The sequence below is a fragment of the Lissotriton helveticus genome, chromosome 9 (assembly GCF_964261635.1).
Source record: "Lissotriton helveticus chromosome 9, aLisHel1.1, whole genome shotgun sequence".
NCBI classification, from domain to species: domain Eukaryota; kingdom Metazoa; phylum Chordata; class Amphibia; order Caudata; family Salamandridae; genus Lissotriton; species Lissotriton helveticus.
This window is the reverse complement of record NC_136070.1, coordinates 600,798,946-600,811,962: the sequence shown is the minus strand read 5'-3', so window position 1 is coordinate 600,811,962 and position 13,017 is coordinate 600,798,946. Positions and strand designations below refer to the sequence as shown.

The following is a 13,017-nucleotide window of genomic DNA, read 5'->3' as shown; positions in this document are numbered from 1 at the left end:
ACTTCAATCACTAGAGTCCAAACTGATGCTGGAGCATATGGGCAAAAAAGCTATTTCTAGATTGTATAGAGCTCTAATTGTAAATATGCTGGATATAATACTGACCCTCCGGGAGAGATGGGAGCTTGATCTGGGCCCCCTGGAGGATGAGGATTGGGTCAAAGCTAAAATGGCACCCCAGATACTCGTGAATCCAGCAAGGGTCAGTCTTATTCAGTTTAAATCCTATCACTTAGTTTGTTTCACACCAGAATGCCTGCACAAAAAAGGGAAACGTTCTGACCCAGTGTGCACGTGGTGTGGATGCAACATGGGCTATTTTATGCACATGGTATGAGAATGTCTATGGATATGTGGATACTCGGCAAGCATATATGAGATATTGCGCTGGGTGGTGGGGTTGAGCATCTCGGTCAAACCCAAGATGGCAACGTTGGGAATAGGGTCTGGGAGTGATGTGAATTATGCTGGTAAGAAAGTGGTTGCATTGCGCCTCTTGTTTGCTAAAAAAGAGATCGTCAGACTATGGAAGGCACAGGCCGTTCCATTGGTGGTTTTGGTCTAATGATGGCTGCAACGAGCTAAAGCTAAATCTTTAAAACTTTTTATTGTGAACACTGACTATCAACATATATTCAGGAACAAATGAAGGGAAGTGAAGAGTTACTGTAGAGCATGGGCTAACCCTTTTCTAACACAGAACTTTACACAAACCTAGAGCCCAACGAAGGGTTCTTAGAACTGATCCTATTGAGTTGGACTCTATAGTTTTATCAATGTACATCGCCATGTTCTAAAACACCATAGAAATGACATAAACAAAAAATATAACAACATCATAATGGGATGTATAGACAGACCACACCATCATCAACTTCATCATCACCGGTCCTCCCGGCACCTCTGCCAAACCACCCAACACTTCTCACTGGAACTGGAGCAGAGTGTCTGAGAGCAAATGGACTGACGCCCTCTACTTCTCCCAAACCGGACACCTCAAACAACCTAGAACAGCCTGTCATGAACTTCTCCGCCTGGATCATTGACTGCGCCAACAGAGACCCATTACCTTGGAGGCCCTCCAAATAGGCCAGATGGTACACCGTGGAACTGAGAACATCAAATTGCAATTGCAAGCAACTTGAAAGAAGGTGGCGCACCAGCAAAGACACCAAAAACCGAACCTCCTTCAAAACATCACTCAATCAATACCACCTACTCCTGAAAAAGACGAAACCGAGCGACCTTGCCAACCGCATCAAGGCCAGTTCCAACAGCAGTAAGGACCATTTCAACATTGTCAGAGAGTTCTCCAACCCCTCAGCCACTGAAAACATCATCGCCCCCCCTCCCAGGAACTCTGCCACACCCTGGTGGAATTCTTCCATGACAAGATCTTCGACATGTACAAAAACTTTGAGCCCCAAACCACCACCACCTACAGTCTTAGCCTCATCGTCACCACCGGTGTATATCCTGACCACCGACTTACCACCTGAGACCAGCTCATGATGCAAAACACCACGGCCATCCTGAACTCTGTCCACTCAGGAGCACCTACACACCCCTATCTCCATTAAACGTTCAACTTGGGAAGCAAGTAAATCAGTAATACTTACCACCATTTTCAATGCATCCATCGCCAAGGTCGCTTTTCAAGAAAAAAAGGGAAGCATGCTAAAGTCAAACCCCTTTCAAGAAACTGTCCGCCAATACCAGCAAACTCAACAACTTCTGTCCGATCTCTCTCTGCTCCCCTTTCCCACCAAGGTCCTTGAAAAAGACATCAACCGCCAACTTACAGAACACCTGGAGAACAGCAATCTTCTGGACATCTCCCAGTCTGGATTCCACACCAGCCACAGCACCAAAACCACACTCATTGCTGCCACCGAGGACATCGGAGCCCTCCTTGACCATGGACAATCAGCAGCCCGATCCTCCTTGACCTCTCAGCAGCAAACGACACATCCCACTACACCCTGATCATTAGGCTCCACCACATCGGAATTCAAGGATATGCCCTCAGATGGATTGCCTCATCCCTCACTGTAAGAACCCATAGAATCCACCTTCCTACCTTCATCTCCGAAGACAAGAGCATAATCTGAGGCATTCCTCAAGGCTCTTCCCTCAACCTCACCCTGATTAATACATACAACAACTCCCCCCGCCCCCTCCCTCCCGCCCGACTTAGTCAGAACCATGGACTAGACGCAATTTCTTACGCTGATGACACTCAGCTCCTACTCTTGCTATCAGAAGAGCCCTCCACCACATGGGTCAACTTCCACAGGTGCATGACGAGCATCGCCGACTGGATGAGAGAAAACTGCCTAAACTGAGCACAGACATACTGATTTTCAGGAACAAAACCTCCCCATGGAACGAACAGACAGCGGAGGTCATTCGTTCTCCTACCTTGCGGCCAGGTCCTGGACGACCTCTACCTCCGGATCTCACCCTCTCTGCTGGAATTCAGGAAAGGACTCCAGACCTGGCTGTTCGACTGAAGCCGCCACAGTAAGATCCTCGGTGCCAATATACCCTCACGGGAGATTAGCTGTGCTGTACAAGTATTGTTTGATTGATTGATGTGTGTGTGTGCGCAAAGATGGCATGCATTACTGCCTGTTATTTACCAATCTAATCCATAAGTGAATTATGAGTATAAACAATCTGAGGTCAGTAGGGGATTCAATAAAGTGAGATTGCCATTGGCTGCATAATCCAACTCCATTTTCACTGTATGCAAGATCCCATTGGCACAGGGACCCTCTTGGGTGGTAACGTGTTTATCAGGGCTGATGTGAGGCAATCAAGTTAAGGATAAAGAAAATCAAAGTTATTTCTTAAATGTAATCCTGTGCAATTTATGTTTTTGCAGGATATACTTACATTCCATGATATTGCTGCCTGTTTCTCTGAGGAGGAGTGGAAGCTCTTAAATGAATGGCAGGAGGAACTCTACAACAATGTGATGAAGGAAATTGAACAAACCTTGATCTCGCTGGGTATGATTTCATGTTATTTCTGTGAGTTGTAAATTCTTTTAACAGGACCTGCAGATCTGTTTTTATTTTCTTAAAACACATTTTCATGTAATCTATTATGTCTGTTTTGAAGACTTTTAAGAACACAGAAGTGTGGCTTGCTGTGTGAGTCTCTAGTGAAATTCAAAAATGTCAGATGTCCGAATCCCTGTAATTTGTACTCAACAGATGTCCTCCTCCCCACGCTCATTCCGAACACCAGCCAGGATCTACAGTCTTTCTGATATGTACTCCGGCCTTCTTGCCAACGTGTTGGGGAGATTTTATACCCTAGGCCAGGGCTTTAAGTGGACCGGGTGTTGCCAGTGCTCACCAGCAGTTCTAAAAAGCAGGTGCTGATACGGGTCCCTTGCGGGCTCTCCATTTGTGCCCTCACCCTCGGTGGGGAAAAAAATCTTAACTCTGCAGCAGTGCCACCCTTCACTGCCTTTGATGTAACTTCAAAGAGACTTGTTATAGTTATTTCACAGTCTCATCATTTTAGAACTGAAGCGTTTTCAATATTTTATACAACAAAGCCATAGTTTTTGCTTATTTATCTTATGCAACTAACAACCATTGACAAAGCCAGTAGTCCTGGATTGATGTATATGTATTATTACTTGTTGTAGTATATATCTGGATGCAATGATAGAAGTAGTCAAATACCAGGCGGGCGGCACACTATGTTACCCACAGAGTTTTAGCTTCTGTGTTTTTAAGGCACGCCCTTAATTATATTGGCCATGCCCCTTGGAGAGACCCCCATGTTTTTAGATCCCACATAAAGCCCTGCCCTAACCCAATGATTATTGCTGGGCAGGGGCACAGGCTCCATCATGATGACTGGGCATTCCGATGGAGTCAGTGCATCACGCCATATGTGTGCAATTTCGGACAAAAATGCTCACTCTATGGGGAGTTAATGGACTTTACAAGTGTGTTTATGAGGGGGAACATGTATTGAAGGATGATCAGGAATCCAGGTAGTTGATGAAGAATATTTATTTGAAGTAAGATGGTACAGGATAGTAGTACATTCATTAAATAATAGTAAATTAAATAATAACCCCACCAGGAGCAGGATGGTACCAGCTCAGCCCTAACTCTCAACTGAAATCCTAGAGCTGTGTAGAATTCTAATACATCATCATGATGTCAACATTCTACAGGGCTAGGCAGGAGACTATTGGGAAGGAAGAATTAAGTGCAGTCTCTACACATCGTCCCCATTTAAAAAAAAAAAAATTATTAAGGTATTTACCCCTTTTTTTTGGTGCAAGGTTCAGCAGTTCATTACTTGAATACAAAATTAATAAAATAAATAAAATTTTAAAAATGCCACACATAACTAATATCGCATACACAAAAAAGAAAGAACAGAGGATTATTAACTCAATAACATTTGGACCAGGATACTTTTCTGTACCTATATTATAATATAGCCAAAGCAGTTTCTAACCACAAAAACACATGTTATTTCATTTTATGAATTCTGCCTAGGGTCTTCTTCCTTCCATCTAGTTATAGGATCCCATATTTGTAAGCCTAGCTTCCTTCCCCTTTTCCCTCTCCTTGCGTATATTGCTTTCTCCAAATTGTATGCCGATAGTAATTTAGCTAACCATTGATGATAGGTCGGCGGAATACGATCGAGCCATGCCGCTGCAATAGATAGGCGGAGTATTGCCATAGCTACAAAAATAAAGTAGCTGTGTTCAGCCTGCCTATCGGCCTCGATTACTCCAGTTACAATTATTGCTGAATTTAAATTAATTTCTATTCTTGGTGTCATTTTGAGAATATAATATCTTCCCGTGTGGTTTGAAGGTGAGTGCACGTAGCAAACATGTGTACTATATCAGCCTGAAGGCTATCACACCTAGGGCAATTAATACCGGCTATCCCCCCCCCATTGTGCAATCCTTGCAGGGGTATAATATAGTGAATATAATGTCTTATAATGTTGCGCCTGGAGGGCTGCTGAACACAGGAGTTTCTACCCCATATCTAATGACAAACGGAAGACTTCCTTATCTATGCCTAACTTATGTGCCCATTTATCTTCGTACTTCTCCAGGTCATCTGGCTTCTATCCATTCAGCATAGAATCTTTTTATTGTACATTCTGTTCCGCCCTCAAACTCCAAAATTGAGTTTTTGCTAAACCCCACAGATCCTCCCTTTTTGCCAACATGAAACTTCTAATTTGTAAAAATTTAAAGAAATGCCTCGGGTCTAAGTCATACATTGTCCGGATATCAGAAAATTGCATCGTTCCCTGTGCCCCCATCATATCTCCGAATTTTATTATTCCATGTCTCCCCCAGCCTGCAAATACTGCATCTGAGAATATTTCCAGAGTGTAGTTATTAAGCATCCTAGTATATACATTGTATCTCCCTAGTCCAAACTGTTTTGTAAAGGCCTTCCAGATATTGTGTACTGCAATCAACATTTTGAATTTGGTCCTTTTAAAATAACTAGAATCTGTACATTTAAAAAAAAACATTCTCTGTTTCAGCACCCAGGACCAGGGCGTAAATGGCTACTGTTCCTAATTCATCCTGACCCTCCGCCTCTACCCCTCCGGTTAAGCCTGACATATATTGTAGGGCAGCTGCCCAGTAATACATTTTTAGATCGGGCAGGGCCCACCCTCCTCATCTTCCCCTTTTACAATATAAAAAAAAACATAAGGCTTAAACAATGCAGTAAGAAGAAAACAAAGTAGAGAAGAATAAGAAAAACACTAAAAGAAAGAACAACAAGAAAAGAACATCAAGAATGAGAATAGGAAAAGCAATAAAAGCATAAGGTGGAACAGGTATACAACACAAGAACAAAAAACAAGAAAATATGAAAGAAATACTGCTAGTGTGCACAGAGAAGGACAAGAACAAAGCCAGGAAGAAAGAAGAAAGATAATCAACGATGAAAGAAGGAAGACCGGACAGTGTGAAAGAATACAAACCGGCAGCCAATGCAGGTACAGCTCACGTTTATTCACGGTCAGTAAACAGAATAAAAGTTCATACTGACCCGACCTCAGCCACAGGTCACAGTCTGGCTGCGACGTCTCGAAACTCCGCTCTCCGCTGGCGCTCACCCTAGAACCCTCGTAGTGGTGACATTCTAAGTGATGTCACCACGGAGTGTTCCAGGGTGTGAGGAGGGCAGGGGGTGAAAGCAGGTCAGGGTGGGAGATACCACACATCCCCCTTCCCTACACAACAACAATATAACAGTAAAACAATATGTCAATATCAGACAACATTCTGCAAGCTCGGTCACATATTGTTCCAGATGTCTGGGCAGTCTAACCACCCTTTGGCTAGTCCTGTTGGCAGGATGGGTTAATTAATCACGCTTCCTAGGGGGCTGTTCACCTTGCACATGGGGCTTTTCTCTCCTCGCTTCCCCCTCTACAGAAGCTTCCTTCGGGGGGTGATACCTCACTACTCTTCCCAAGTTCCAAATTTTCCCCTCCTGGGTCTTCACTGCGTTCCTGAATACTTTTACAACCTTGGTGGGTCTGCTGAACACCGACCAACTCGCCCTCCCTGTCGGTGCTCTGATTTATATGTTGTCACCCACCCTGAAACCCACTTCCCGGGTGGAGTGCAGCCTATCGAATCTTTCCTTCCTCTCTAGTGCTGTAGCCTCTCTAGAGTGATCAGTCCAACCTTTATGCCAACCCATCCACCCTGGTTAAAGTTTGGTGTTGGGTCTTCTCGCTTTGAGTAGTTCAAACGGAATTACTCCCGTCGTCTGGCGTGGAGTTAGGCGATAGGCTTCCAGACGGTTCATGATTTCTCCTTTCCAGTTCAAACAATTAGTCTTGGCTAGTTGGATGCTATCCTTCAGGGTCTTATTGAACCGTTCTACCATTCCCTTGGTTTCAGGGTGGTAAAGCGCACATCACTTGTGTACGATCCCATAACTCCTGAGAAACTCCTTCATCTCCTTTGAGCATAGCTGTACTCCATTGTCTGTCAGTAGACTGCTAGGTGAGCCTTCTCTGAGGAATAGCTCCCGTAAGAACTAGACGACAGCTTTTGTGGTGATTTCTGGTACGATCTTCACCTCTGGCCATCTTGAATACAAATCCACCAGGACTAAGATGTATGGCGTGCTTGCTTCTCTAGTCAGCGGGCCTATTATATCAAGTGGCACTTCGTCCCACGGTCCCGAGGGAGGCGGCTTGCAGACTATTGGTGGAGTGTGTTGTTTCAAAACCTTGTCGCTAACCGTGCACCGGATACAGTCCCTCACTTTCCTTTCGATATCATGGTCCATACACGGCCACCAGTAGTCCTTCCGCATTCTCTGCTTTGTTTTAGTGATGCCCAAATGTCCATCGTGGGCCAAATCCACGAGTTGTCCTCTCACCGCTCTGGGCGGGATCAACCTTGTTCCCCTGAACAGACATCCGTCATTCTCAGATATTTCTTCTCTGACCATCCAGTATGGGCGTAGCGTTTCGCTTTGCTTATCTTCATGTCTCCACCCCTCTCTTACTCTTTCACTCACTCTTTTCAATAGGTCGTCTGCCTCCAAGGCCTCCTTCCACGCTTCTACACTTATGGCCCCTTGGGTGATCACGCATACGTTTTCTGTTTGGAAGTCTTCTTTTTCTTCACTGTTGATGTCTTCGGGCTCGTCTTCTGCCTTATCTTTTACCAGTCGCGAAAGGCAGTCTGCAGCAAGATTTTTCGTTCCGGGTACGTATTCAACACAGAACGTGTATTCTTGTAAGTTTACCACCCAATGTCTGATTCTGCTCGATATCGCGTCAAGTCCCTTCTTGCTAAACACTTCAACTAGGGGCTTGTGGTCGTTACGCAGGGTGAACTTGGTACCCCAGATGAAGTCTCTGAACTTGCTCATGGCCCAGTGTGCCGCTAATGCTTCCTTCTCGATCACTGAGTAGTTGGTTTCCGACTTCTGTAGGGACCTGGATGCAAAGGCTATGGTTTTTTCTCCCTTCGCCCCTACTTGAGAAAGGACCGCCCCTAGTCCTTTCGAGCTCGCATCAGTGGTTATCACGGTCTTCCTGTTGAGAAAGAATGCTTTCAGGCTGGGTGCTTCTGCTAGTGCTTTCTTTACCTCCTCAAACTCATTCTGACATTCTTCATCCCAGTTGAACACTACATCTTTCTTGAGCAGGCGTCGAATGGTAAAGGTTCTGCCAGCGCAGTTTCTTACGAATTTACTGTAGAATTCTAGCATTCCCAAGAATGACTTTATCTCCTCTTTGCTCTTTGGCGGCATCAAATTCGCTATGGTGTTCTGTAGCTCAGCTTTAGGGTGGATACCATCCGGCGTCACCTTGTGTCCCAGGAAGTCTAGCTCATTGCACCTAATCCTGCACTTTTCCTTTTTACGGTGAGGCCTTGGTCCTTAAATCTCGCCAATACTTGCCTCAACCTTCCATCATGTTGTTCGTTGTCTCTGCCAAACACGAGTACGTCGTCCTGGTAACATAAAACTCCGGGGACACCCCTAAGTATGCTCCCCATGATTCTCAGGAACACCGCAGCTGCGGAGACCATCCCAAAAGGCATTCTCTTGAATTTAAAAGCACCCATGGGCGTCACAAACTAAGTTAGGTCCTGTGAGTCTTCATGGAGCCTAATCTGGAAGTAGGCTGAGGTTAGATCCAACGTTGAGAATACCCTTGCACCTTCCAGCATACTCCTCATCTGTGTGATGTTGGGCAGGGGAAATTTATCCACGACCACCTCCTTATTCAACGCCCTGAGGTAGATACATAGGCGGACAGATCCATCTTTTTTTCTTGCTGCGACGATCGGCGCGAGCCATTCCGTTGCTTCCACTGGCTCTATGACCCCCAGGCTGCACAGCCTCTCCAGTTCACCTTTGACCGCTTCTTGGATAGCCAGTGGTAGGTTCCTCACCTTGGCTACAACAGGCACCGCATTCTCCTTCAGCTTTATTCTGTGTGAATAGTTCTTCAGGCACCCTAACTCGTCGTTGAACACCTCCTTGTATTCCGTCTCAATGTCGTCCCTGGTTCCCTGTACTTCATGGATCAAGATCTGTGGGATTTTGTTGGGGTCAATGTATGTGCCTAACTCTTTCTGTGCTTTCCACCCCAGGATATTGTCTCCCTTGGAGGATACATACACCTTCTCTGCAATGAGTCTACCTTTGTACTCTATTGTGCTCCAGAAAAAACCCTTCATACTAATGGGTTGACCACTGTATCCCCCTGGTCTAACGTCCATTCTGCTCAACCTGGTCTTACCCTTGGCCACTCTTTCAAACTCTTTAGCATTGATGATCGTGATTTTCGAGCAGGAGTCAAACATGGCCTTAATGTTGGTCCCCTCAATCTCAATGTTGTCTTTGGGACTGTTGACTTGACCATTCCTTACTTGAAGGACGATCTCATCACACACTGTGTTCACATTTTCCCTAGTCTGCTTCTTGACCCCTTGACCACTCCTGCAAAATTGTCGGAAATGTCCCTTCCTGCCACACTTGTTACATGTGAACTTGAGTGCGGGGCAATCTTTGTCGTTCGCCATATGGCCTTGTTTACCACACCTATAACAATTCCCTTTAAAGGACCAGCCTACTTTGCCTTCCTTCAGCTCTTTGTGACTTAATTTCTGTCCTTTGACTTCCAATACCTTGTCTTCTTCTGTCACCACTTCGCTCACCTTAACCTTCCCCTCGCTATCTTTGCCCTCACAGACTTGCTTTATCTCACTCACACACTGCATCATGTGTTCCACCTGTTTGGCTACAATAAGTACTTCTCTTAGTGGAGGGTCATCCTTTAGCCACCACTCCTCCCGTACCCGTTCCGTTCTACACGCTAACACAAACTGGTCCCTGATCCTCTCTTCACTAGAGCCCCCAAATTTGCATGTCGCAGCAAGTTTACGTAAGTCAGACACAAAGTCTTCCATGGATTCTCCTTCCTTCTGTCCTCTCTTCCCAAAATGGTACCTTTCCATGATGGTGCTAGTCTTAGGGAGGTAGTGTAGGTCCAGTTTTTTAATGCTTATCTCAAACTCGTTCAGCCCTCTAGCCTCTTGAGTACCAAGTTCTGGGAGGTGTTCTAAATCTTCTTCACCTTCTGCCCCCAAATATTATGCTAACAAGGCCGCTTTCCTCTCCAACCCCAGATTCGGCCCGCAAACAGCATAGTTCATAAACATTTTCTTCCATTGTATTGCAGGTTCCCCTGGGTTTACTAAAAACATTGGGGGTGGCGTTAAATTCTGCATATTCCTCCACAGAGACAACTAACAAGTAATGCTACTTCTAAAATAGGGGTGGCGCTAACCACATCCAACAAAACCCCTTTCTCAATTGTACAATTGCATTCTCTTTGTTGAAATGAGTTTCAAAAACACGTTGCTTAAACATCCACAAGGTGGCACAGTTGTTCAAAAATTGTTCATCCCTCAGAGAGACAGATTCCCCACGCCTGCGCAGCTGTTCTTGTTAGTTTCACCGGAAATGTCTTGACTGAGGGGGAAGAGGCCCCTCCAGCTTCAACCAAGATACAGTGTGAGCTTAATGTAGTTCTATGCGCTACACGATTGCATGCGGGGGCCCAGATAAGGTGAGATAGCGATATGTTTCCCAAGCTTGGCTAGCGCAGGATTTATCCGGTTGACGAGGAAATCTTCTGATACGCTATGTGGATTACACTCCTGAACCAGTCCAGTCACGTCACACTGGGCAGCCTCCGCCTCCCGCGTCGCACTCCTGCTTCACCGATCTCACGCTTCCGAAATATTCAGTTCGCCAGGTGTTCCTCGTTAGAGTGAGCGTTGCCACGTAGTCTTTTTCACAGATCTCTCAACAACACCACTCTTTAAGCGGGGGGGGGGGGGATGATTGCAGTATCCCTCACAGGATCGCCACCCTCCGGACCATCAGTCGCACAGCACTTCTCCTCTTTCATAGACTACACCCGCTGAGGAGCGCCTCCACTGACACCATTTCTCCTGCTATTTTTTCCTCATTCCGTTACTCACAGATCGGATCTACAGTTCCTCTCCCGACTGTGCTTCTTCTTACTCGTTGCGCAGTTCTCTTTACTCCTCGCCAGCTTTCCGTGTTGAGGTCGCGTATACTAGATCCCGGTCCTCGTCGCCAGTGTGAAAGAATACAAACCGGCAGCCAATGCAGGTACAGCTCACGTAGTTTATTCAAGGTCAGTAAACAGAATAAAAGTTCATACTGACACGACCTCAGCCACAGGTCACAGTCTGGCTGCGACGTCTCAGAACTCCGCTCTCCGCCGGCGCTCACCCTAGAACCCTCGCAGTGGTGACATTCTAAGTGATGTCAACACGGAGTGTTCCAGGGCGTGAGGAGGGCAGGGGGGTGACAGCAGGTCAGGGTGGGAGATACCACAGACCTCTTCTCCTTCAACGACAAAATAGGAAAGAGAAAGAGGGAAAACAAAAAATGCACAGAAGGATGTAAAGTAACGGGTATATAAAAAAAAAGTTCAAGATACAGCGAGGCACACCAGTTGGCCATACTGGAATGGATGCATGAATCAAAGAACGCTGAATAATGAAAAGAAAAAACAGATAACAAATAAAAGCAAGAAAATTACTTCCAACAGGAGAGCATAAGAGATCTCCAACACATGAAAGTGTTAAGAAGAAGAGTGAGGAAAAAACAAACCCGAAAGGAGTAATAATCAAGAATGAATTAAATGTAAACCTTAATTGCCAGGAAAATGTCAGAATGAAAACTTTGCGTAAAATTGGACAGAACCTGGCATAACTTTAGAAGAACATCAATTAACAGGGGTTCTGTGCACAGAACCGCTGTGAAAACTCATGAGTAACATAGTGAATGAATAAGAAAATGCAGGAGTCGACATCCTAGAACAAGATATTAGAATTATGTGAAATGAAACATATTCTAAATTAAAACCTGTGAGGAAATACACAGAGCAAGAACGAAGCGAAGGTGCGAAAATTCTGCATTCAAACAAACATAAAAATTGAATGTATCATGTGAAAATCTGTTTGAAATAAATATGGAAATTCATATAAGATATAATAATAAACAAACAGAATTACATTATGCAAAGGTTGAAATGGTACCAGCTCAGCCCTAACTCTCAACTGAAATCCTAGAGCTGTGTAGAATTCTAATACATCATCATGATGTCAACATTCTACAGGGCTAGGCAGAAGACTATGGGGAAGGAAAAATGAAGTGCAGTCACTACAGAACATGTAACACACTTCAAGTTTTCGGGGTTGCAGAGCCACATTTCTGCTTTTCAGAGGTCTGCTTGATTCATTGGAACATGAGCGAGCACTGCCAGTCTGTAGACCTTTCCGAAGGTCATTTAGTTCAGGCTGGTGTTTCTAGGGGTTTACCCCACACAGGTCCGTTCAAAGAGGTTGAATTAACATAGTTAGGTTAGGTATTTCTTTCTAGTCCCCACACTACTACTGGTAAATGCAATCTATGCACCTAGGGCGGGGCCCATGCCCGGTCAGGGAAATCGGGTATTGACCTTGGAGTTCGATAAGCACAGAGGAGCACTCCTGACAAGGGGTGAGACAGATTTACTATTAAAAAAAAACTGCAACAATTCATAAAAAGGTATAATACATTTGGCTTTGATATGTGGGAATGTGTTTAAAAAGCTTCAGTATCAGGTTCGGGGATTGGTCATTTGTGCTCTTTTCAGGCTGAACACGCTAATGGCCTTGTGTTATTTTTTCTGGTCCCGTCCAGTCAAGCAGCCTGTTTTGATTCACTCCAAGACTTAGTTTTGTTAAATGTTGCGACATGAACAAAATACCTGGACATCCCTGTTAGCAGATCTTAATATCAGCATTCAGGGACATAAAATACTGAGGTGCTGCATTTTGCACACTTTATCTTAATTAAATGTTAAGAACAATGGCAAACGGATAACACAGTACCTAATACTCAAACTTCTTACAGGCTTTCGGAAACTGAT

General features: G+C 44.9%; 1 protein-coding gene across 2 annotated transcripts in view; it reads left to right on the top strand.

Annotated features, from left to right (window-relative positions):
• LOC144781658 (uncharacterized) overlaps positions 1–13,017 on the top strand; it is a 93,428-nt gene that overhangs the window by 21,601 nt on the left and 58,810 nt on the right. For both annotated transcript variants that reach the window (XM_078660624.1, XM_078660623.1), the window contains exon 2: positions 2,888–3,014. In XM_078660624.1, the coding sequence (XP_078516750.1) occupies positions 2,888–3,014 (127 nt within the window). The remainder of the gene's footprint in view (positions 1–2,887; positions 3,015–13,017) is intronic.